We start from the raw sequence: 26271 nt of genomic DNA on the forward strand, positions 1-26271 counted from the left end.
TGCTTTAGAAAAAAAGCAAGTAGATGGACTACTTTCATTTATGGTGGATTTGAATGCTAAACAACATTTATGACCCAAAGTCAGTATGAAAAATATAAGAAGTTACAGTCTGACAAATTGTTGGCTTTAACAAAATTAATGACCTACTTTTATACTTAAGTTTGTGATTATAAGGTAACTGATCAGAGCTAATACTTTATATATAAGGCAAGTGACTGATCTCAACATACCCAATAGTAGAAAAATGCAGAATACGGGCAACAGAGAGTAAACAGGGCAAGACACATTATAAACTATTTAGTAGGTAAAAATATTTTAGTTTACGCCAACCAAAGCCTGATAATACATTGCATGAGTTCACCTATATAAACCAACAAAATTACAGCAATAGTTTTTGTGGTTTAAGACTAAAAACAGACAATGAAAAGTTCTTGCTTACTTTTATTTTTTAATGGAATTTCAGGGCAAAATTTATTGAACCCAAATGAAGATAGTGATTCAAAACTTTAATTTTTTTATTAACAATTCAGAAGCCTCTAACTTATAAAACCTAGTATAAATGCCCACATTTCAATTAGTTTTTAATTAAGTGTTTAAAACAAGATGATTTTACTGAATATTCAGGAGTTATATTTCACACAGCATTATCAAAATGATCCTGAAATTTCTCTACCTCAATAACAATGGTAATAACAATAAGCCTTCTTAAATGAACTTCTCAACAAGAAGGTAGGTGGCAGGCACTCTCTCCAGCTGTCCTCACCTGTTGCAGAATTGCTCCGAGAGAGTTCTTGTCTTTTTGATTGACACCATCTTTCTGCAGTCGAGCCAGCAGCTCCGGTTTCTTGTAGGCCTTCAGCGCCAGTAAGTGGATCACCCTGTCCCTATATGGCCGCTGAGAAACACTGCTGCTGCCATATGTCTTTCGAATCGTATTTGCAGGGTTCATGGGGGTTGACCTTTTCCTCTCAGGCACTGCATCTGAAATAGCTTGAGGTGCTTTCCGAATTTGTACTCTTTTCCCTAAAGTCCAGTGGAAATGACATTGTTACACATTTGTGGGTAATAATATAATGAGCATCTCAGTTTCCACAACTGAGTTAGATACCTGGTTCATTTCTGGAGAGAAAAAAGACCACTACTTTATTTCAGTTTTTACTTTAAAGACACGTGCAAACAGAAAACATTCTGAATAAATGGCCTAAAATATGAATTAGGAATTTTTTGATGGAATCATTTATTGGAATAAATACATATTATGGAAGTATTTTGGCCACTTAGCTACACATAGATAATAATTAGTGACACTCACCATAGCAACAGACTGGAAGTTTTAAGGTTGTAGGTATTTGATGCTTACCATGCTATTTACAGAACTTAAATCTACTGCATCTTTTGGAGCAAAAATTAATATAAGACCCGGTCTTATATAGTAATATAATATATAATAATACAATACTGAGTTTTATATTAATTTTTGCTCCAAAAGATGCAGTAGAGCTGATTGTCCGGCTAGGGCTTATTTTTGGGGAGACAGGGTAATTGTAAATGTCAGATCAAAATATTGTACAACAAAGAACTCAATATTAAAAGGACATTTGCCCAATGATAAGAAAAACCTATTAAATTAAGGTACAATTAGAGTTTTGGAGATTGATTTAGATCTGGTGTCTGTATTTTTCTTAATTTAGAGATAGCTAGATCAGTGTCAGATGGACAGGGACCTAATTAGTTATCATGCACCCATTATGTGTTGGGGGCCACTGTGCTAAGAGCTTTACACACATTAGGTCTCAGTAACCTGATGAGGTAGGTGTGGCTCCCATTTCACAGATAAGAAAACTGAAGCCTTCGATGGGCTAAGCTCAAATGGTACAGTACTCACTTAGCATTTGGAAGGTTCTGTGATCAATAGCCAAGTTTTCCTACTTGTACTTCTTTGTGGAAAAGGTTTTATGCTTAATATCCGTTCTTGTTTCATGTTAGGCTTCAGCGCCGTTTAGGCAGGGCTGAGGCTGCTTTATCCATCAGCAGACCGTGAATCAGAATTTGATGGTTAGGAAAGTGAAATGACTACAAAGTGTCTGAATGATAGCAAGAGAGCAAGTAGGCAGCAGAGGAGCTGGAATCAAAATGGCGTGTCCTTTCCCACATCACCAGACTTCCAGAATCTGAAGACACATTGAAATTCCTAACGTGGCAAATGAAAACCTTCCAATGCACCATTTCTCAATTGCAGTAATTTAACCAACAATACTATTCCTTGAACTTGTAATAGGGATTTGTGAAAAAAAATAAGTAAATAATAGGATCAGGGTCACAAAAGTTTACGAAATGCTATAAATTCCATACTCCCCTGCCCCTTGAAACCTGTTTAACTTCCCCACAGCAAGCTGACTGTGGAGCACCCCCACCCCAACTCTCTGGGGAGGAGGAGGGGCAGAGAATGTTTAGCTAAGCTCTCACACACCAGGACTGGTCATTTAAAATGAATTGAAGCCAGCAAAGAGTGCAAATAAAAATAAAAACAGCACCTGACAGTACTACCACTGTGTTCCGGGCGGCCCCACCTCGTCTGTACGTCTGACCCACTGCCTATCCTCAGTCTCAGGAGCGCCCCATGGTCTCCTGGGTTCACCCCCACCGCTCCCTGAAGTAGGTATAGGGCAGACCAATAAGGGAGGCTCGCTTTGCCCGTAAGAGGGGTGTAAGTATTGACAAGAAATTAGGATCTGGTCAGGGATATGTCAGTGCTGGCGGCATATCTAGGACCTAATGCGAGGCTGTCACCCATCCGTCCATGAATCTCCTACTCCCAATACACTCACTGCACCTGTCCCTCATTTTTCTTTTCAACAGTCAGTCTTGGGGAGTAACCCATGTCTTTCAAATACTGAAAGAACAATCCAGCCACACTGGGCCACTGAGTTTTACACGAGGATCATTTGCTCACTGACTCCCTATCCATTTGTGCCTATTCAACCAGGAAGGAGTCCTTTGGTTAAGGTGATAGAGCCTACGGATGAAGAAAACATCGGTGCTATAGCAATTCTTTATAGTAGTTAAAGAATTGAGATGCTAAAGAGAAAAAAGTACAGCAGGAAAATGTCAGGTTCAAAGTGGGCAGAAAAAAGGCTTTACTTTTATTTCTTACATTTGCTCACAAAGTCCTTTTAATAAAGCCTGTGGGAGAACCTAATTCTCTTCCCAGACCCAACTGCTAATCAATTCCCTGGGCTCCATATATAAACAGCAGCAGTGGGTCTGAAAGGGTGGGGTAATCAGGGACTATATCTAAACGGTTGTTTCATAACAAGGAGTCCACTTCTAAGCAGTTTCTCCATTTAGTTTGGGTAATCTGGGACTATATCTAAACCGTTGTTTCATAATAAGGAGTCCACTTCTAGCTTCTCCATTTAGTATGAGACGGTAGAATTATTTATCTTCCATCTAATGGCTCTGAGTAAACAATCTGAAAGGAAGGTGTAAAACAGTACATCAGAAAGAGAGCAGGGATTGCAGCCACTTCCTGCAGTTGTTTTTCTGTTCTGTGGAACCTGACCAGAAGCCCTGGCAACACTGACCCAAGGCTTTAAAAACACTGGCAGGATCTTGATGGTGGGGTGAGTCTGTCGTGCTTCAACACATAATCCATTGCAATGAAATCTATCTCTACCATTTGGCATTTATGATCCCGTTTCAAAAGGTTTACTATCAAAATATATACACACAGCAGTCACAAAATGTTAGAACTATAAAGAACCTTAGATGTTACCTAGTTCAAATACCCCTTACTTAATATTTGAGAAAATTAAGGTCCACAGATCTTAAATGATTTGTCTAAGGTTGCTCAGACATGTATTGACTCATCAGAAATAAGGATGGGGGCAGCAGTTGGGGAAATCGGGAACAGAATCTGAGGAATTAGATTGGTTGGGTTGCTTTATATACCTAAATAAATATTAGCATGTATAAAAATTTACAGTTCAATAAAATTCCAGAATTTAGGTAGAAGTCAGTGGGCAAACGTAAGATACTGGTAAACTTGGGGCAGTAGTGATTAGTGATTATTTTTAAACAAAGGGAAGGATTATAACAAGACAATGCTCACCTCTGATATAAATGCCACGATTAGAAATGGAAATATTACTGAAGAAATAATAATAATGTTTTCTAGGTTTAAGCCTCTCCTACTTATCTCCAGGCAAAATAGGTTTTGGTTTTTTTCAGCCCACAAGAGGGTTGCAGAAGCTCATATTCCTGGGTGACGAGGCTAGGGGACTCCAGGAGCACAATCTTCATCCTCTTGAATTGAGCCTGTGCCCTAATTCAACTGTCAGAGGCCTGGCCTAGCGTTACACAAGCACTACCCACAGCGGGACCAGCATGGTTCCCATCTGTCCTCTACCGAGGCTGACACTGTTGAAAGAAACCTGGTCCTGCAGGTACCTCTAAGGTGGCACAGGTGAGCTTTTGGAATCATTTTATCTGATATATTCAATTATGAACTCCGAGGTATCTCCTCTTGTCTTAAGAAAATAACACAGCTTGTTAGTGAGGCCAAACCCCACTCATTTGCCCTGTGCTAATGTGTAAGTGGAGAGGTAACCATGACCTGCGTCATGGGGTGATTGTGAGCTGGAGGTGAGGAGCTGCCTGCTGAGTGCTAACCACTGCCTTGTGAGCCGCGGGCCTGAGCGCTGGGTAATGTCAGTGCTGAAGGGTGACTGACTGCATTTTAAAGAACAATGAGCCAGATAGTTTTGAGATACTGAAAAAAGCCGGAAGATACCTACTGAGCTTCCTAGAAGGAAAGACACATGGTAAAGGACTGACAATGGATGAAGGTAAAAGAAAAAGATCAAAACATGCCATAACAAAGAACAGTAAAAAATAAAAAAAACAGTCAATTGAAAAGTCAATCGGGATACTAGTCTTTTGCTCTCCTCTATTCAGAATTGATCAGACTTTTCTTAAGAGTAGCGTGTCCAGTTAGGAATTTTGAGGTGGAGAATTAGAGGCAGTCCAGAGGAGAGCAATAAAAATAATGAAAGGGTTAGGATACAGGCCATATTAAGAAAAGTTAAAAGGAGCCAGGATTATTTCACCGTGAGAATAAAAGGCTGAGGAGGTTAATGAGAAGATTGCAGAGCAGAGCAAACGCCGGTGCTGTGAGGGTGAGTGGCTGGGGCGCGGGGGACACGGTACAGAGAAGCAGGCCAGACGTGGGCTGGCACCCATCACTGCAGGGTTCTGAGGTGGGAACCCACGTGCGAGAGGGCGGCCAGCTCTTCTGAGAATGGAATACATGTAATTTGGCTCAGATTGAAATTTACATAACCCCAAATTTTATGTGGTCACTCTCAAAAATGTATATAAATTATGTGTAGTGGCCAATAAGAAACCCTGCAAAGTCTAAAATTACCGTACCATTAGGGAGTGTGTGGTCTAGGGGATTCTGGGTGTTGAAAAGTCTGTTGTGTAAGCTGCAAATGAACTATTCCCGACCTTATCAAAACAAACAAAAACATGAACACAGGGGACACCCAAGGATCATTCAATGGAAAAGTACAGTAATCAGTGTTGATTTTCAAGCTTTGGAATATTAAATCAAGGTAAGGTTTTTCAGCTAGTTACACTGGGAGCGAAAAAAATCATTTTGATGGCTTGAGTCTTTTCCTTTGTAAAACACCAATTCGTCTCGCTGTTTATATAACAGTGATATTAGGCAGTAAAAAAAAAAAAGAGAGAGAGAGACTTTTAAAGCAATAGGGACAGCAAATTCATAGTTTGTACTTAAATTAAAATATAGCAGATCTTGTGCATTTAAAAAATTTGAGATTTAGCCTGCTAGCACAGAAAGTTAATGAGGTTACTTGTGAGGATAAAGGAGAAAGAAGGAAGCTGGAAGTCACTACCTTACTCAGCAGGAAAGGGGTAGGTGAAAAACCTCATTGCTGGTAACTTACTGGGCTTGGAACTGGGCCCCGGGGGTACAGATATCTGGGGATGCCATGAATTGTTGTTAAACCAAACTAAATGTATCTAAGCTAAGCACCCAGTCCCAGGAGCACTGGCTTTGTTCTAAGGAAACACTTATTAAAGACACTAGTGGAGCTTCTCGAGGTTGAATATATTTTAGCTGGGTCAGCAATGGGAAAGGGCAGAAGTAGAATTCTACTAAACCATGGAAAGATAGTAAGGGGTTTAGTTCTTCAAGAGACTGCTTTTGTGAGCATTTATATTGCCAGATTGATGTCCTTTCATCATTTATTATCCAGTGACTTATGTTATTAAACTGAGCAAGGCCTCAAAGAGTTCATTCTCACTCTTGATAATTATCTTTATTACCGATAATAAGCACTGTGAATTGACTCCTTAAAACTGTTGGGGTCACTGCACATAAGGGAGAGACTCATCTTGCTGTTCTTCCCTTCAGTCTAATGGATATTCGAGTGAACCGATAAACGTGACGGGGTTGGGGCAGGCTCTCAATTAAGGGACAGCTGAGGAAGAGGATCCAGAAATGACATCACAATTGAGGTATCAAGGAGGCATCACCTTAATGCTTTGCTATAAGCACATCTGAGATTTTGTAATAAAAATTCCCTGTTTTGCAAAGATCCTCTGAAAACTTAAGCAAAAGCTGCAACAATGAGGTTATCAACTCAAATCCTACTAATAGATTTTTTTAAAAAAGTAACCCTACAAAAAGAGCAAAATAAAAACCATACCGTCCACTGTTTAAATTACATCCAATGACAAAGAAAACACAGTGGTACTGTTATTACAAATTCACATAGTAAAATAACTTGACCAGAACCCAGTATGGTACTGTAATAATACATAGCAACAGAGGATTAAAGATTTATAAAAGACATAAGTTTTAAATCTGTTCTTCAATTAACCAGCAGTCTGAAAAAAACAAATGACTTTGACAATGTTATCCAAAATGTTCTGAAAACTAATTTCTGAGTTTTCATGAAATTAATATTACCAGTAGTTACCTACAGTGATCTTGAATTATTCCAATCAATGAATGAGAAGAAGAAAGATATCTATACAAACCTACATATGGTCCACCGGGTTTGATAACTTTTGTGCTTCGGTTGCGAGATTCTTCCTCTGCCTGGGTCATTCTTTCTCGTGTCATCTGATACGAGTCGTTTGTTGCACACACTGTAATTTTATCTTGTATAAATCCCAGGCAATTGAGCTGGGAGGCTCCAGAGCTGTCAAATAAGATGGTGGCTTTATGAGAGATGCCCCTCATTTTGCACAATAAAGGCAGGCAAGAATTGTCTAATTCTAAAATCAGCAGCCCTAATAACTTTGCAATCCTGAAATACCTAACATTAGTAATTTTGTAAAGATTATTTAAATGTAAAGATTATTTAAAATATGAGTTTCTCTTCTTCATTTCATGTCACGTTTGTTTCTATATTGTGAAGAGAATAGGTGAAGTGAGTTCTTAGAGACCAAATCCATGAAATTTTGAGGGAAAAAAAATCAGTATTTGGCGTGAATACCAGAGTCCTGATGGGCAATATAGTTATACTTTCATTTACTAGTCAACTATTTTAAAGAATTACCTACCACTGATAGGAAAAATGTTAAAAGTTTACTTTTAGTGGAACCATAATATGCATGTTTTAGAACTGACTAGATGAAACCGACCCACCAAAATTCTTTTTATTTTTAGTAAGATACTTATAAAGCTAAATATTGCCAAACATTAAAGCTTACTTTATGATTATTAGCCCCAAGAGCCTAACCATTTGCAGAATTTATATTTACCACTTTGTTAAATCTCTATATAAGATGATTTATTTATATAGCAAATATTGAAGAAAATACTGGACAAGAGATTTTGTCAGAAATATTTTTTAAAACTTGAATATTAACATTGGCCCAGAAATACTATACTAATATTAGGGGATCATAGTAACAGTTATACTGGTAACTTGTACAAGCCCGGGGGAGCAAGGAAGAGCTTTTCAGTTAAACCAAAGAGAGCCGTAAAGGACAATTAGAAAGGAGGCTGAAGAGGGCATGAGGAGTACATTACAGAGATTCGGAGGTCATGGTATGGATTTTGGACTTTAGGCCAAAAGCAACAGAGGCTGAAAATAGGGAAGAGAAAATATCTCATTTGTACTGTAGAAAGATTAATCCGGATGAAAAACAGATCGGAAGGAAGTGGGCACAGGAGGGAAAGCAGGAGAGCAGGTAGGCGGCTACTGAAGCATCACAGGCGAGAAGTGACGGCGAATCAGTATAGGGCAGTGTGAATGCAGAATAGTAAAGGTTCCAGAGACAGTGAAGAGGCAGGACTGACAGGATGTGGTCAGTGATTCGCCACAGAGGGAGAGGGTGGCGGGGAGAAGTTAAGGATAGTGCCCATGTTACCTAGCAGGTGTATGGAGCTGCCATTTATCGAGACATTGGGGTAGGGTTGGAAGAGAGAAAATGAGTTCAGTGTTGGACATGGTGACTCTGAAGAAATGAGACGTCTCAGGAGGGAACCAAGTATGAAGAACACCACCATGTTTCCCTGAAAATAAGACCTAGCCAGACAATCAGCTCTAATGCGTCTTTTGGAGCAAAAATTAATATAAGACCCGGTATTATATTATATTAGACCAGTATTATATTAGAACAGTATTATATTATATTATGTTATATTATATTATACCAGGTCTTATAGTAAAATAAGACCGGGTTTTATATTAATTTTTGCTCCAAAAGACACATTAGAGCTGATGGTCCGGCTAGGCCTTATTTTCGGGGAAACACAGTAATATTTAAAATAAACAATAGGAAGATGGAAAGACCACAGAAGGCTGAAAAGGCACAGCCAAAGAGTTAGAGGGAAGTCAGAAAAGCAGTGTCATGCGAGCCACTGGAATAGAATGCTTCAAGAATCAGAGTGGTCAACAGAGTGAAACGCTGGCACCACGTCCAGAATAATGAGAATCTAATAGGCATCCATTGGATTCAGGAGTAAGGAGGTCAGGGCCCCCTTGGGGAACAGTGTCGGCGGAATGATGAGAATTGAAGCCAGACTTTGTCTCCAGAAGTGAAATTGTCGTTTTGTTTTCAAACGAGACTCACCTGAGTATGTATGCATGCTGAAAAACCAATAAAGGAGGGGAAGGAAGAAGGGAGGGAGTAGAAAGACAAGATTGCAGTGGAGTACAGAAAAGACTGCAGTATGCAGGTCTGGGGGCAGGAAGTCTGAATTTCAGTATCTCCCCCTATGATTTACCAAGTTTACATGGTAAGTATAAGCTGAACCTGTTGCCAATCAGGATGAAGCTTTAGTTTACACAATTCAATATCATGAAACAGATCTTGACACGAAAAGTAAGAGTTAAGCCCTGCAGGCAAGAAAACACTCTCTAGAATTCTCCACTCATCGCTTTTCAACTGAGTTACCTTAAAAATGTAAATACTTTGACTTAATGTGTATAAATGGTCTCACAATCTTTCTCTAGCGTAGCCCACTGTTTTCCACACCTGAGTGTGCATTGCTATGTGTTTCTCAACAGGCCTGTGAATGGGCAATTTAAGGAATTTTTGAAAGGTAATTTTGACTTTGGGATTTCTTTCATTTTACATATGAGAAAAGTGTGGCTTAAGGAGATTTCAAAAGAAAGATTTAAAAAGAAAGATAAGGAAGACGAGTTAATATGTCATTTTTGGACATCTGTTGAGTCCTTAGTTTGAGCTTCACTGGCACTGTAAGACTAGAAAAGGGGCATAAGAAAGCCCCTGCCTTTGAGGAGCTTGTACTATTTTCAGGAGAGACTGGATCCATGGGAAAAATAAAAATTAAATAGAAAAGGTGGGTGTAGATTATGAAAAGGTTTGCTTGCCAGGTTGAGAACTGTAAGTTTGAGTGCTTTTGTTACTAGAGTGGCAAATTTCAATTTATACCCAACCACTCCATTTTATAAAGCACCCTGGATCATTCTTTTATACTTGGATTATACTACTGCATTTGCCCCAATTTTCTCACAATAATAATTTCTGTTTTTCTTGCTGCATCATTATAGTTTACAAGTGACTTTAAATCCTGCTCCAAACAAGCAAGGTAGAAATAAACACACAGGGTATTGACGATGTAAGGGAGAAACCATATCACCTATGATGATATGACTGGTTTTGAAGAGATTAAGTTCCTTAATAAAATTCCTAATGGGATATAGGTCAGTTTGATATCAAAATGTTCTCAGTATAATAAAGCAATGCTCTAAAAACAAGCATGTCAGATGATGGCACCACAATTTGAAATGGGTGTGCTCTGTGGTGTGGAATGAACACTGGACTGGGAGTTAGGAGAACTCAGTTCTCATTTTCAACCTAGTCATTAACTAGCCAGCTATGTAACGGGGAAAGTCACCTGTGAAAAGAAGAGGTTGAACCACACACTTACCAAGGACCCTTATACTTGGTGATTCTATAATGTATTACAATACTGTCCCACAGAATTTTCTGAAGTGGTGAAACGATCTGTATCTGTGCTGTCCACTTTGATCGCCATTAGCCATGTGGCTACTGAGCTCGTAATGTGTGGTTAGTGCGAGCGTAGAACTGAATTTTTCATTTTATTTCATTTTTATCAACTGAAATGTAAATAGCCACGTGTGGCCAGTGGCTATCACAGTGAATATTGCAGAAAGGTCTATATAATCTAGAGCGCACGCAATTTATACCAAAAAATATAAGTTTGGGGGTGGGCAAAATTAACATATACTCGGGAAAATGGCAGATGAAGATAAAATAAATTGTTATTTAGTCACCTTGAATGGGAGGAGAAATTTAGAACTCTTTCAGTGATGTGTCTTATTTGATATCTCTCTGCCTCCTGCGCTCCCTGGAAAGACGCCGTTCCTTTCAGCTTTCTCCCACCTCCCACGCAGGGGAGCGCTCACAGTTTCAAGTACAGCTCAGCTAACAGACAGGGATGGAGGGCCCGGCCACTTTGGCCAGTACCATCGTCTCACGGGAGGGTGGGCGCTCTAAGGCCTTGTCTTATCCACAGGCAGAACAAACTCCCCCTACTCAAGGGGCCCATTCTTTAATCAGAAACAACCACTGCAAAGAAGAGTACAAGTCGCTTATTGTTCCCAGAGGCGCCCAGTAGAGAAGGGTCCCTGGTACCCGGGGAGGAGGCTGTGGATTCTTGTCTTCCTCCCTCTTTTCTTTTTTAAATCAGAAATGACTGCTATGCTGGGATTAAGTTCTCATTTCCATTCTTCTGCAGAATAACAATTTTTTTAAAAAATCTATCTTAAAGCAAGGCTTGCACAGGGAAGAAGGAAGGGGATACATAAGATACACACACACATACATATATATTTTTTTCTCCTTTACTCTTGAAGGCAAGCCTGGAGTATGCTATAAAAGTACTCTTATTTAAATGAAGTGAATAAAAAATTTTAAATCCCCAAACTTGTCTTCAATTAAAATAAACAAACCTTACCTTTGATAGGTTAAAAAAAATCTGTACTTTAAAAAACCTTGAGGGCAAAAATGTTAAAATTTTGTGATTGTATCCCACAGTGACGAATATAATTTCTAGCACATAGTAAGTGCTCAGTATTTCTCAAATAAATAAATGAACTTTCCCATTCAGTTCAATAAATATTTATGAATGACTACTATGTATTTTATTGTTTAATTTAAAAAATGCTCCAAGAACGGTAATTTTCCCTTTAGTATACCTTGAAAGGTACTTACCTGGAGAATCTTTGCTGGATGCAGTCAAAGCTGCCCTGAGGGTTGTCTTTACCCACATTTGACAGATAGAAGTTAAACGTATGCACTTCGTTGAGGGGATCATTTTTGGGAATTTTGACAAGCTAAAATGAGGGAAAAAGAGAGAAGCACCTCAAATTATAAATTTTCCATACACTGGTCTGATGACTGTTTTTCAAGTAACCTTCATTTTATCCCCAAGCTCTCTTAAGCATATGCGTTTATAGCATTTAAATGACCAAATCATCTGAGCAATCTAACAGGCATGCCTGTAGCTCAGCACATTCTCGTGTCTGTTTTCTACCCTGAAGTGTCATCATCACTTCTGCTCAGTAATTAGTTTGTAAGAGAAGCCTCTTCATTTCAAATGAGCAAATGATTACAGTTCCCATGGAAGAGTTATTAGTGAATTGGCCAAAAAGCTCTTCCTATTTTGAGATACGTAGATTCTGTCTGGCTGATGTGACCCCTTGCTGAATAGTAGTAGATGTTTCAATGGTCTCTGAGATCGAGTCCATATCCCAGTCTTTTGCTCCTTGTTATAGACACATTTCATTTTAATTCTTCCTTCTTTGAGTAATGTATTTTTTTAAAGACTAACTGGCAGCATAAGGTGAATGCCATAATTATGCTCACAACAAAATACCGCTGGGTGTTTCTCTCTGCCCTGTGATTCCCTGATTCACCCTCTGTGGACAGCACAGGGTCAGCAGCCTGCAGAGACAACTGTGCAGGGCACTGCAAGGCTGAGCCCCAGGCCACACTGAAACAGGCAGATGTTCTCTATGCTTGCTCAAAGTCTGGTTGCTCTACTAGTTGGGAAGCCTCATGAGTGAAGGGAGAGGGCTGCACTAGATGAATGAGCCCCTGCACTGGGCACCTTTTCCTGGCATATGGTAAAGGCTCATAAATATTGTGAACAAATGAACTAGAACCTTCTCATTGTCTTTCAACTGCTCCACCCTTTCCAGCTCCCGAGACCTTTCTTCCCTTGGGTATGCAAGGGACACCAGGGTGATAATTACAAAAAGGATAAGTTGGTGCCATCTAACTAAAATTATTATAATCTTTGAACCTAAAAATCAAGCACTACCACAATTAACCTAGATAGAAACTCTTAGTTACTTGTGTCATTAGTGTCTTAATGAATTTTAAAGTCTACATTTGCTTCTTTTAAGATATTTATTAATGTAAATGAAATGTAACAATTCAACTTAATTTCCCAACTTTATTTTGTGTGTTGATCATTGTGTTCCATGATTTGAATGACTGTTTTATCTCTCAATAATTAAAAAAAAAAAAAAAGATACGTTGCCACGAGTGTAAAATATGACATCCTGCTCTCCAGCCCCCAAATACACAGGGTGTTAGTAATTTAATTTACAAATAGGGAGGGGAAAGCATTTTGTAATTCTCTTTCTTCTCCCACAAATCTCTCCTTTACATGATAGGAAGACTAATAAGACTCACAGCTAACTGGCTGCCGTGTGTGTGAGAGTGTGTGTGTACACTCATGAATGGACTAGTCGGTATAATCATGTATGACCTCTGCTTGGCCTTGTAGGGCACCCTGCAACTTCGACGTGCTTATTTTACAAGACTCCTAACCTTTGACCTACAGAAAATAATTTGGAGCCACCAATTGCAACCCACACCCCACCCCTAAAAAAGTAAAGAAAGGGAAGATGGGAAACCATTTGCAGGGTCTGGCACATAGAAGACACACAATGTTTACTGGAAGAATGAACAAGGAGAAGAAATAAGATGTCAAAGACTCCTTTGGAAAGGAGATTCAAAAGACTCATTCCACCAAGATGTTGAATATTAGATAACATTCCATAAAGCCTGTATTATCCATGAATTTAAACTACCTTTGGCTCTCTATTTTAAATTAGTTCCAACTCCTAGGGCAACAAACTTCAATATTTATTATCTATTCTATAAATTATATTTTTTGGGTCCTAAAGTTATTATTTTGTTTTCCCAAACTTCCCCTAATTCTAAAGTGCTGGAACTTTGTGAAGAAGTCTTAATTTATACTGTCTGCAAGCATATATCGGTACAGCCTCCCTCCTTGCCCCCCCCCCCCAATAATCACCTAGTCTAAAATGTCAGAGGGCCCAGGTTGAGAAACTATGGGTTAGAGACAGAAATAGGTCAGTTCCTCAGAAGAGAAGTCAGAGAATTCTGATCTCATTGACTTCTGAAAATTAATAAAGAAGTGGAGAGAAAAATTGTATCTTTAAAGAAATAAAATTACCCATTTTTATTTCAAACAAAAAGGAGTCATTTTAACTTATTTAAAACATCCCAGTTTTATATTTTCCAATCGTAAGACATTAAAAAGTAAGTAAGTGCACATGAGCCACGTGTACAGTATATTTAGCCATTGAGAGAATGTAGAGTTAAGTGCCTGCTGCAAATTAATTTCTGCAACCTCTCCTAAGCATTACAAAGCCAACAGATAAACAAATGGATTAACAGAAGTTATTAAAAACTTCTGTTAGAAGTCTTTTAGAATGCCCACTTTAGATATCAATTTTAAAAAAGGAGGTCTTGAAGAGTAATAATTACTATGAATGAACTCTCAAAATGAGAAAAGAATCACTTCAGGATAAAGAAAGTGAATATTTGTAGTGACTCTCTGAGAACTGTTCCCCTAGTAAGTTCCAAAAACTTCACTGGCAATAACAATCAGAAAAGACTAGTATAGTTTTCAACTTAAGAAAACCCAGAGCAACACTTATGTGGAGAGCGCTTGTAATCCCTGCCCTTCCTCCTTATTCTCACATACACCACACACGTTGGTAAGGGTGTCAGGCTGCTGACTATCAGTGACAAGCAAGCTTGGTCTTCAGTTCTGTGAAAGCAAGGTAGTATGATGGAGAATGACAGCAGGACTTCTCAACAGTCTCTTCCACCCACGGTCCCACTCTGTGGGAGGGGTGGGTGTGTGAGCAGTGAGTGGATGGTGGCAGGGACAGGCCTCAGGGCAAACCATACGCATTTGGGAACGCAAAGGTGACTCGTGATGCATTTCGTGGTGTTTTTTCCAGCTATGGAGCTGGGGTGGGGAGTAGAGGTTAAGGAATGCTGAAGGAATATGGTCTTCTAAGTTTCTACATCACTTTTCCTCAGTTGTTTTCAGAACAACAGCAATCAGATCGTACAGACTGACCTAATCTTGAGCTTTTCCTGTAAAAGATCTGAGAGGAAGACATCGCCAAACAATCTTTATATCTTTAAAATTTCAAAAGCTTAAATTACATGGTCTATAGATTTAGTGTATCTAATTTCCTGAAGAAGATGGTACAAATTAGATACAAATTTTATTTGTATCCATATCTAAATATACTCTTAAGAATGAAATGGATGTACAAAGGAGCACTTACGTTTATAGCTGGTAAGTCTGCATAACAGTTTGGCCCCTTGGGCAATAAAGCAGGAGACTTAGTGGAAACAGCAGGTTGAGTATGACAATTAGGGCAGGCGGGGTGGGGTTCGGGGTGGGGGAACGGAGGCTTCAGAACTAAACCAAGAGGACCTCGAGTGGAATGGAGCCTGTGGGACCGCTGACGGCCACAGATTAGACCTTGTCTAATCAAGGGTGATAAATGTGCCATTTCAGAGACTAGACTTCAGGAACCTGTGAATACTTGTCACTTATCTCTCTCATACAGGAGCCTATTCTAGAGCTTGTCTAGATAGTGAAACAGGAGCCAGTCCTTTCTTCCAGAATGGTTACAAAGCATTTTCTTGTACACTGGCCTGTGAATGTACAGAATATGAAGAGGGGAGATGAAATCACTGTCATCGGCAGGCTCTGGGGATTGGGCCAAGCGCCATGGGAAAGGAAATCCTGATTTAGAAGCAAACTTGGAAGAGCGTCCCTTTGTGCGATAGGAACTTCTCAACTTTAATCACTGCATTGCAAGCTTTTCCTGCAGGTCTGTCGGGATTTCTTTACATTTAGGGATCCATCGTCCACATGAAATTTTTAGCTAAATGCCTCAAGAGTGAAATATTTAAAAAAGTATCAAAGACTATGATTCCAAACCACTTCTTAGTCCAGATGAAGAATATAAAAATATGCCACTATGTGCTGGGCAACTGGAAAAGCAGATTTTAATTTTCGTTCTAAAAATGAGAGACTGAAAATCAAAGATTTAGGACCACAATCCACAACCCTCCTCCCAAACTCCAGTCTGTCTTCGATAAAAAGCTATGAAGAAAAAGTTTCAGGAAACTTTCAGACATTTATAATTAACATAAACACTGTATACCAAGCTGTATAAGGCAAAGCTTCTAATTATTCTGAGATACAAGCTCAGGCATGTGGCAATGGAGTACTGTCTGAAAGGTCATTTCAACATCAAGTCCCGGACCTCCTATTTACATAAGGATGCAGGGCAGAAATGCCGTGTGTACACTGCTGCCAGTTTCTCACACGGGTGTGCTGACATGGCTGAAAAGCCACTGACTGGCACCTTCACTGCAGAGTTTTCTCACCCTTAAGTCAAATACTTTCTGCTCAATATCGCACTGAAGTACAAAGTAGATTAAAAATAGGACCAAGGTCTTTTTTGTGCATTTATTTAAAAGAAATGCTTTGTTCTTTTGTGGGTATTACAAATGATTTAAAACTTACAGAAGCCTTTCTTTGACTGTAATGCTATGAGTTTTAATATCCCACCTTTTCTGCTAAGGTCACCTTAAATTCTTACTGAGATTCTCATGACGCAGCAGTACCACAGTTTGATAGGATAACTCTTGACCCTTAATGCCGACCTATAGTGCTGACAGGTCTTTTGAGATCATCTGGTTGAATGGCTTCGTTTTATAAATAGGAACACAGAGAGGCTCAGTGACTTTTTCAAGGTTATAACTGTATTTAAAATTGCAACCCAGGACTCCTGATCCCGACCCTGCTCTGTTTGACTAAAACATCTAGTACCTGTACTGCTCACAGATTATGTTTATTGTCTTTCTCTCCCCGACTAGAATGTAATCTTTGGAAGGATGGAGGCTTTTGTCTGGTTTCTTCCATGTATATATCACCAGCATCTTGAATAGCGTGTGGCACAAAAGTTACTCCATACATGTTTGTTGAATGAATGAAAAAATGTTGGTTAAAGCCTGAGCCAGAACTAAAACTGAAGTGTCTGCTTTGTTTCCACCAATGTTTCCAGAGTACATTGAAAGTTTCCTTATATGAAAAAGGGGTTCTATCCTCAAATTTGAGAAATACCAGCTTAAACAAAATGACTTTCTTTGTTATAGGTCTTTTTATACTGAATAGTAGTTTCCCAATTTGTATGACCTCAGAATATACTTCCCTCCATTCCTCTGCTATCTCAGGAGACCAGTCTGCCTCTTAATAGTCTTTGACTAATATATTTATTATTTTACTATATGTAAACTATGTATCTTAGCTTAGATATAGATAAAGCTTGCTACAAACACTTAAACATTAGAACTCTCTGTTATCCTTAAATCCTTTCCAGGCCCTTAATGATTCTGTGATTCCCTAATAGTCTAGAAAATTCAGTTTAGCTAGAGAAATGCATTTGCATGTACTGTTCAGGTTCCAGAATTTAGGGGCAGAAGAAATAATCTAGAATCAGAACAGAAAATAGAAACCTCAACCTGAAAGACACAAGTCCTATTTTTTCAAACTAGAGATGCAGTTATGACTTTAGGCCTAACATTATGGGTTTAAGGAAGAAAAAAAAAGCCTCTCAGATCAGCCCAGATGTGGAAACCACTGCCGGGTAGGTGTGGGGGAGTAGGGAGGGCAGGGTGTCTTTCACTGGCAATAGAAAATGCTAAGTGTTATAGTGTTAGAGAAATCAAGAAGAGCTAAATATTCCTATTGACAGGGAATGGCAGGGACTGGAGAAGATCCCACACGTACTAGAAACATCTGAAATTTCCACATGATACTTCACTGAGGAGAGTAGTGCAAAATACTAAATTTACCTAGCACAAAAAGAAATACTGGCAGTTATCCAAAAAATTCAGGCTGTGTAGCAACTGATATGAATAATTCAGGAGAAAGTAAGTCCATTTATTTCCTAGCATTTTTCCTCTTTAGCAAGACGTATATTAAGGGGAAAAAAGTAAAGGAGAATACCTTTCCTTACTATTCTTCACATAATTTCTTTAGATCCACTTCTTAAAAAATTCTTAGTGAAACAGTAGAGTAGGCCAATACTGAGCTTTCTTGGTTCTGTTACTTCCATGGGTTATGGTCTTGTTAGAAAAATCATTCCTGAAAATTGCATTCTTACCCCTAATGTATTCCTGGTGTGTCCAGTAAGATGACATTGATTGATGGATTTGTTCACTTCATTCATTTATTACATAAATATTAACTGAGTGCCTACTGTGTCCGTCAGTGTTCTAGTTTCTGTGACACCTTAATAAATAAAACTGACAAAGATTCCTGCCATTGTGGCATATATGTATAGAAATCCAGGAGTGAAATGGGGACCAGGTGGAGGCATTCGGGCTACATTCTACACGTAGAGGCAGCAGGATTCCTAGACATAGTGAACGTGAGTAATGAAAGAGAGAAATCGAGGATGACGCCAATGTGTTTCCCCCTGAAAGCCTGGAGGTGTGTGTGTGATCTTGAATATGATGATGAGTGCTTTAATGTAACTGAATCCATACTAGCTAAGTGCACTGAAATATAAATGACCAATGCTGGTTTCACTAGCTAACAAGGGGCTTCAAAGTGAGGTTTGTTATGACTCATTCTGTAGCCTCATGGCTAAAAATTATTTAGAAAAGACCAGGTGGCTGGGTATAGTTGATTGGTAACCGAGTATTTCCAGGAAAAAGGGGGAGATGACAGTTATTTGCAGGGTAAAGATGCAAATAGCAGATTCTAGAGATACTGTATCAGGGAAAAGGTACAAATGATGGAACATGAAAGTAATAGAAAATCTGTATTTAAAAATTACTGCAAAATTGATCTAAATGCCAAAGCAGCTTTTAGAAGAAAAGGAAGAGAGTCACGAGAGAATATGAGAAGTTTGTTCAAACTTCATGGCTGAGCTAGTCCCTAAGTCTTTCTCTGACACCTAAAACTAAAACCTCCCACTGAGTTCTGTAACTCTCATCATAAAACTGCTTTTCAGTTTCATTTTATTAACCAGTCCCTTCTCAAATGTAAGGATATTCCATAGAATCAATGTTTATATGGAAAATAATTCACATCTTCTCCCTAAATCTGCCCGGCATCCTACCCTGACTCCCACCCAGTCAACACACCGCCATTCATTTAGTTCTGACGTTACTGAGGAGTCGACCTTGATATTCTCTCACACCACTGAACACCCCTCAGCATCCAGGTAACGACAGGTCCTACTGCTTTTACTTCCTGCATTATCTCTCAAATGTTTGTCCTCATCTCCCTCATTCGCTTTGGCTCAATAACACCGGTTGCTTGGACAACTTGTTTTTTTGGCCTCCACTTTTGCCTGTTCTCAATCCCGTCCTCTAAGCATTCAGCTGCCAAAATGAGTCTCATAAAATGCTACGCTGACTATGTCAGTCGCAAGAGTGATTTATTTCTTCATGGCTCTCTGCTACGGATCTACCACCCGGGCCAAGCTCCCTAACAGGACAGATGAGGTTCCTTCGCAATAGGCCTGGGCCTCACTCTCCAGTTGTATTTGCTGTTCCCACTTCTGTCTTGGCTTGTGCTAACTTAGCCCTTTATTTAAGACCTCTCAGGAGCCCTTCCCTCAGGGAGCCTTTCCTTCCTCAGGGAGGTGGGTTTAGAAACCCCTCCTGGGGTTCCCACTGGCCCTGGGGCCCACTTCTGCTGCTGACTCCACTACACTGCACACTAAGTACCTGTTTATGTGTCTTCCTCCCCACCAGCCTGTGAGTTCTTTGGGGGCAAGGACCATGGTCTTATCTGGAACACACATCTGGAACACAGTAAATATTTATCTGAAGACATTTGGGACTAGATTAGGTTCACTCAGAAGAAGTCTTATGCTAAGGATGCTGAAAAATTAGAGCTGTATCTGAAATTGATCACTTAAGAGTCTGTGGAAAACCAGGTCTCCCCAGAGCAGGCAAAAATAGATAACGAAGTGAAAGGAGAAAAAATAATCCTACACAGCTGCTTGCCGTGTGGTACAAACATCAGGATGAGATAGTTTCTGATCTCTGTTGTGCTATGTTTAGCCCCAAAACTTAGGCCAAGTGGCTTCTTGGGTTTCTAGAACTTTAATTTATAAGTTTTTCTTTTAAAAAAGTATCATCTTTATTAAACACTCACAGAATGGTCTGGCCTCACCAAATTCCATTTGAAAATATAAGCCAGCATCTTTAAAACCACTTTGTATTTTAAAGGACTTAGGGAGACCATACTAAATAATTCTAAATTTAGAAATTCTCCTGGTCAAACAGGAAGCAGAATTTTGTTTTAAAAATTATCTGTTTCTCAGAAACAAAGACCAAACCTGAATCCTACAAGGAAAAGAAAACAACCTTAAAAATGCATGTCAATTTCCAAATCCATTGCTAATCTTTTCTTTTTCTTACTCTTTTGGAGTCTTGAAAAAAGCTTTTTGTGTTATGCCAGGAAGCACTGCTAGTGAAACAAGGGTGGCAATAGAATTCATGCATGGCAGTCAAGAGCTGTATAAGTCTAGGAGAGAGACTGGCATTTCGACAACTGTGAATCCTCAAAATTAAGTTGCTAAAAGTGAACCAGGCCCTAGATTTTGCAAAACACATGGTTTCATCCAAACCCAATCAATGTTACCATAAAAATTTGTAAATTCAACAACATAAATAATATTTAAGTCTGAAGACTATTTCCATATAGATTTAGAAGTATATTCAACTCTTGTCTGTTTTTCAACATCAATAATATTAAACCTCTTTGTAAGCCTACATAATAATGTTTTCAAAATAAATCTTACAGGGAACTCCAGCATGTTTTACAAATCGAGTCAGAGCTGCCTTGGTAGGAAAGGGATGACGAGCGACTGACGGGGACTCTGAGGCGGCCACTATGGTGACATCACAGAGTCCCCAGGCTCTGGGGACCAGACACAAACCCCAGGCTCTACACTAAGGAAAGAGAAACAGTGACAAGATGGACAATAGCCGGAGGATATAATTTGATTAATTCAATTTTGGTCACATCTTAAACGACAAATACAAAAGATTGTGCACAAAATATAAACTCTTATGTGCCTTTTTAAAAAATGCTAATTGATGCCAGATACTTGAAAGATACCAAAGATAGGAAATGGTGTCCTGCTGCCTTGTTCTCTTTTCTTTTGAAAATGCTTTCTTTATTATTGGATCCCTTTGTGTTTCCAGTTCAAAGTTGGGTCTCCCTCAATGGTTTGAGAAGAAAAAATGAGAACTCTTGTCCAGAGGTGAAAAGGGAGCAGCACATCTCGTGTGCTAGACCAGGGGCTCTGCAGCAAACGGCCCACTTCCCACTCTGGCGCCAGAACTGATTATCTGTGTTACCTGGGGCAAGTAACTTGACCTCCTTACTCCTCGGTTTCCTCATCAGTACAATGTGGATAATGCTATTACCTCATATGGTTGTTGCGAAGTTTAAAAAGATGGCCCATGTGAGGTACTTGGCACATAGTCCGGCACACAGTATGTGGCCACGAATGTTCGCTCTGATGATGTAAAGACAGTACTGGGTAGCTCCCATGCCACTCTGATTTCAGCCTCTTGGATTCAAGCACATACACGCCTTCTTTAACATAATGATGCGTCTGATGTTAAAGTAATTTTCAAATGATGAAGGAACTGGCAAGAAGTGCCCTGTGGATAATCAAAACTTGACAATACTTATTCTGAATCCTTGGTATTTAACAAAGGGGCTAGAAACCTTCAAGGTCAAAACTTAACTGCTAGCTTCAATAGAAGCCAAAGGAGCTATTTGGGAAAGATCAACAACCAAAAGACTAGCAATAATATTTCTAATTGTTCCAAAGTCAAAGTACAGAAAGATAAGATAAAAGAATGAATCAGTGAGTCAGTCACAACAGTGCCCGTGGAAGGCTGAAAAATTATAGATGCCTAGTGCTACTCTAGAAGGAAAGCACACACGGCTTCCCAAGTGCCCTATCCATAAAACACTATGCTGCCTTCAGAGCCCCAGAGAGCCCCAGATACTAGCTGCTACACAACAAAGCAAGAAATAGAATTAAGGGTTCTCATGGGAACCATAACTCTGTGACTCTAAAGCAGTCAATCTTCATAAATATAAGCAATATTTTAAAGTTTGTGTTTTTTAATATTGTGTCAAAGCCTGTAATATTTTAATTTTTATAGATCCCTTTCCAAACATCTACCTTGAAAATATATTCCTGAGGTAAGGTTCATTTCATAAAATTCGTTTCTATTCAGTTTTCACTTGCTAATTTCCTTTAAGACTATAAAGGAGGTAAAACTATTTCTGATTTTACATGTATAAGGTTCTTGATATGCACAGTGCACAAAGAACTGAACTAGAAACTGCAGTTCTGATTTCTAAAAGACTTGGCTGACCTGATGTAAATAAGAGGGCCTGTCAAGTCTCTCAGATCAATTAATTTATGATTGTAAGAAATACAGAACTCAAAAAGATTCATTGTTAGCATAGTATGCTTGCACTGTTGGCACAGCCGTCAAACCTATGTCTTCAAATAGAGAAAAAGATATGTTGGCAAAGAAAGGGCAATTATTCACATTTAGACAGCTAAGGTAAATACTGTATTTGGATAATTCACATCACAAAACATTTGCTTGATTTCTTTTAGAGTTTATTCCATTCTGTTACATGGTGGAACCACACACACCAGCGAGACTCTAGAACAATGAAACTACAGAGGTAGCAAAATATTTCATCCCCTTGCCAATACCACTTCATTGCCCCATAAAAAAGGTATCTGTATCCCTAGGCTTCGTGAGAAGTTTGTAATGTCTCATAAGGAAGACAGGTATCTAAAAATGAGAGTGGAAACTCAAAAGCACTGAATTATTAGAACCACAAATGGTGGCAAAGTGGCAAAATATGTGAAAAGTTAGAGAAATAGAGTAATTATTTTTAAAAACAAAGAAAAATAGAGTAATTATTTCAAAGGAAGTCCATGAATTACTAAAATAAAAATGTCTCCTCACTATAGTGGGAGAAACAAGTACAGAAATGAAAAGCCCAAATCCACTCCTAGCAATATCAGATGGAGACAGCAAGGTATTTGTCAATACTTCATATTGTAGTATTTTACCTATGCCAGATATTATCAAGCAAATCACACTGTCAGTTTTTAGACATTATCAAATGATGAATTTTGAAATGAAAAGAAAACAGGTATTCAATATTGGCCAGGGGAAACGGCTCATGAAAGGCACTTGAAAACAGTTGTGGGAACAGCAGCAGCAGCTTCCTGAGGGTGGGGGGTAAGGGAGGCAGTCAGGTGGGCAACTGGGAGACAGGTATCAGTAACTTGAAAAGCATTCCTACTTTCCGACCTAGTAATTCCATAGGTAGAAGCTAGCCTGAAGAAATAATTAGAAATGGGAATAAAGATTTATTTTACACACCAGGATATTCTTCATACCATTACTGTTATATAGAAACTATATAAGTAATAGGAGATGGCTCAAGAAATGCTAGCGTAGCTATAAAATGTATTGTTAGGTAGATATTTAAAAGTAACTTTTCTATTTAATCACATAGGAAAATTCTCATGGTATATGTTAAATGGAAAAGGCAGGATATTAAAAAAGCAATAAATACACTATGACTGCAATTTTTAAAGAGGTATGTGTGAATATGAAAAATAGACAAGAAGAAATCCAACAGTTTTTCACTGTTAGAGACATTTATTGTTCATCGTTAGTCATCTATGTACTTTTCACAATTCTCAAATGTGCATAATGTTGTTTTTCTATCAGAAAAACAATAGCATCTGCTTTAAAAAGAATAATTAGAATCTAAGTTATCTTAAATTTGCCCTTCATGACTTAATCACCTTAAACATTTTTGAAAAAAATTATATATATATATTTTTATAGAATCAGAAATTGTGAAAACTATAAGACTATCCAAAATTAATCCTAATTCATAATTATCTTATGCTTCAAGTTCTCTGAGGAAGGAACAGAACACTATCTTCCTTAAAAAACAAAACAAACACCAAACATCCCTAGTACAAAGTTTTTCTTTAAAGCCAAACAGGAAACTCTCAAACAACTGTGGGAATATAAATCAGCATCGTCTTACTGTTGAGTGGAAATAGAACACCCTCAACTACCTTCCCTCCTTCCTAATCTGTGAAGACTGACTTTAATGAATTGCCAACACAATTAGAGTAAGAGAAAACTAACAGGCATTCAGAGCCCTTAGAATTTCTTAGTGTTGATTAGTAGAGTATTAACATATTCATCAATATGGCTATGCTTTACTGTCTCGCGCTAAAATAAGATATTCCCAATATAACTGAGTGATTATTAAATACTCTAAGCTTTTTAAGTATTATTATAAAAGACTGCCCTCTTCCTATGGCTGCTAAAGTACCAATACGGGCCAACTTAGTTCTCCTTAATCAGTTCTCTATGGCATTCTGAGTTTTATTACCTGAAGCTTCCTAAAGAATCTTATCTTTTAAAAATTCAACTACTATTTTTCATTCCCATAATGTGTCCTTTCTAGACCCAACCGATCCCCAGGACGCTTCACAATACTGCTGCTCCAAAATGTCAACTGTTAGAAAGGAAAGTGGCCTCTCCTTCCATGCCATTGATAACACCAGCAACTCTGCCTGTATGTTCTTTCTGCTTGTGAGCAAGATCACAGATGGGGAGAAAACTTTCTTTCTTCACTGATAGATGACAAAGCAACTCTATCAAGTAGTTGACTAGCAAGATAGTTAGCTGGTGTCTAGCTATAGATAACTTCTAAGACCTGCTCTCTCCATTTCCCTTGTGACTCTATTTTTTAAAACCTTGAATATGCAGCCTTTCTCCTGGATTCTTGACATACTTAAACTTGGCATCTCAAAAAAATTTATGTAATTACAACAATTAGGAAATATACATTAATAAGTATATATATATATATATATATATATATATATATATATATATATATTATAGTATATCAGTAAATCACCATTTATAACATTTTGGTATACAGCATTTCATATTTTCTTTGTGGATTTATATTTGTGTTTGTGTATTTATTTTTAAATTAGTATAATGGTTTTCAATATAGTTCTTTCACCTCCTTAATTAAGTTTATTCCTAGATATTTTATTCTTTTGGTACAACTGAAATAGAACTGTTTTCTTAATTTCTCTTTCTGGTAGTTCATTATAGTGTATAGAAACATAACTGATTTTTGTGTATTAATTTTGTATCCTGTAACTTTACTGAATTCATTTATTAGTTCTAACAGCTTTTGATGGAGTCTTTAGAGTTTTCTATATATTTCATGTCATCCGCAAATGGCAGTTTCACTTCTTCCTTTCCAATTTGAATGCCTTTTATTTCTTTTTCTTCTCTGATTGCTCTGGCCAGGAATTCCAAAACTATGTTGAATAAAAGTGGTGACAGTGGGCATCCTTGTCTTGTTCCTGATCTTGTTCCTGATCTTAGAGGAAAGGTTTTCAGCTTTTTACTGTTGAGTATGATGTTAGCTATGTGCTTGTCATATATATAGATGGCCTTTATAATGTTGGGGAATGTTCCCTCTATACCTTGTTCAGAGTTTTTATCATAAATGGATGTTGAATTTTGTCAAATGCTTTTTCTGCATCTATTGAAATGATCATATGATTTTTATCCTTCATTTTGTTAAGGCAGTATATCACACTGACTAATTTGCAGATGTTAAAAACCATCTTGTATCCCTGGAATAAATCTCACTTAATCATGATGTATGATCCTTTCACTGTATTGTTGAATTTGGTTTGCTAATATTTTGTTGAAGATTTTTGCATCTGTGTTCATCAGGGACATTGGTTTATAATTTTTCCTTGTGGCACCCTTATCTGGCTTTTGTATCAGAGTAATTCTGGCCTCGTAAAATGAGTTTGGAATAGTTCAAGCCTGTTGTATTTTTTGGAAGAGGTTGAGGCGGAATGGTATTAATTCTTCTTTGAATATTTGGTAGAATTCACCAATGACATCATCTGGCTGTGAACTTGTTGGGAGGTTTTTGATTTGTTGGAGGTTTTTGATTCGATCTTGGTAGGTGGTATGTTTCTAGGAATTTATCCATTTCTTCCAGCTCATCCAATTTGTTATTATACAATTGTTCACAGTAGTTGCTTATGATCCTTTGTATTTCTGTGATATCAGTTGGAACATGTCTTTAATTTCTGATTTTTATTTGAGTCCTCTCTCTTTTTTTTCTTGGTGAGTCTAGCTAATGGTTTATCAATTTTGTTTATCCTTTCAAAGAACCATCTCTTAGTTTCATTGATCTCTTCTACTGTCTTTTCAGTCTCTATTTATTTACTCTCT

At 38.2% G+C, this 26271-nt stretch overlaps 1 protein-coding gene across 1 annotated transcript in view; it reads right to left on the reverse strand.

Annotated features, from left to right (window-relative positions):
* ELL2 (elongation factor for RNA polymerase II 2) overlaps positions 1-26271 on the reverse strand; it is a 70911-nt gene that overhangs the window by 16626 nt on the left and 28014 nt on the right. The window contains exons 3-5 of the mRNA XM_019727992.3: positions 11746-11867; positions 7069-7232; positions 764-1023 (exon numbers count right to left, since the gene is read on the reverse strand). Of these exons, the coding sequence (XP_019583551.3) occupies positions 764-1023; positions 7069-7232; positions 11746-11867 (546 nt within the window). The remainder of the gene's footprint in view (positions 1-763; positions 1024-7068; positions 7233-11745; positions 11868-26271) is intronic.

The sequence above is a fragment of the Rhinolophus sinicus genome, chromosome 3 (assembly GCF_057876585.1).
Source record: "Rhinolophus sinicus isolate RSI-liver-muscle chromosome 3, RSI-T2T, whole genome shotgun sequence".
Taxonomy (NCBI): Eukaryota; Metazoa; Chordata; class Mammalia; order Chiroptera; family Rhinolophidae; genus Rhinolophus; species Rhinolophus sinicus.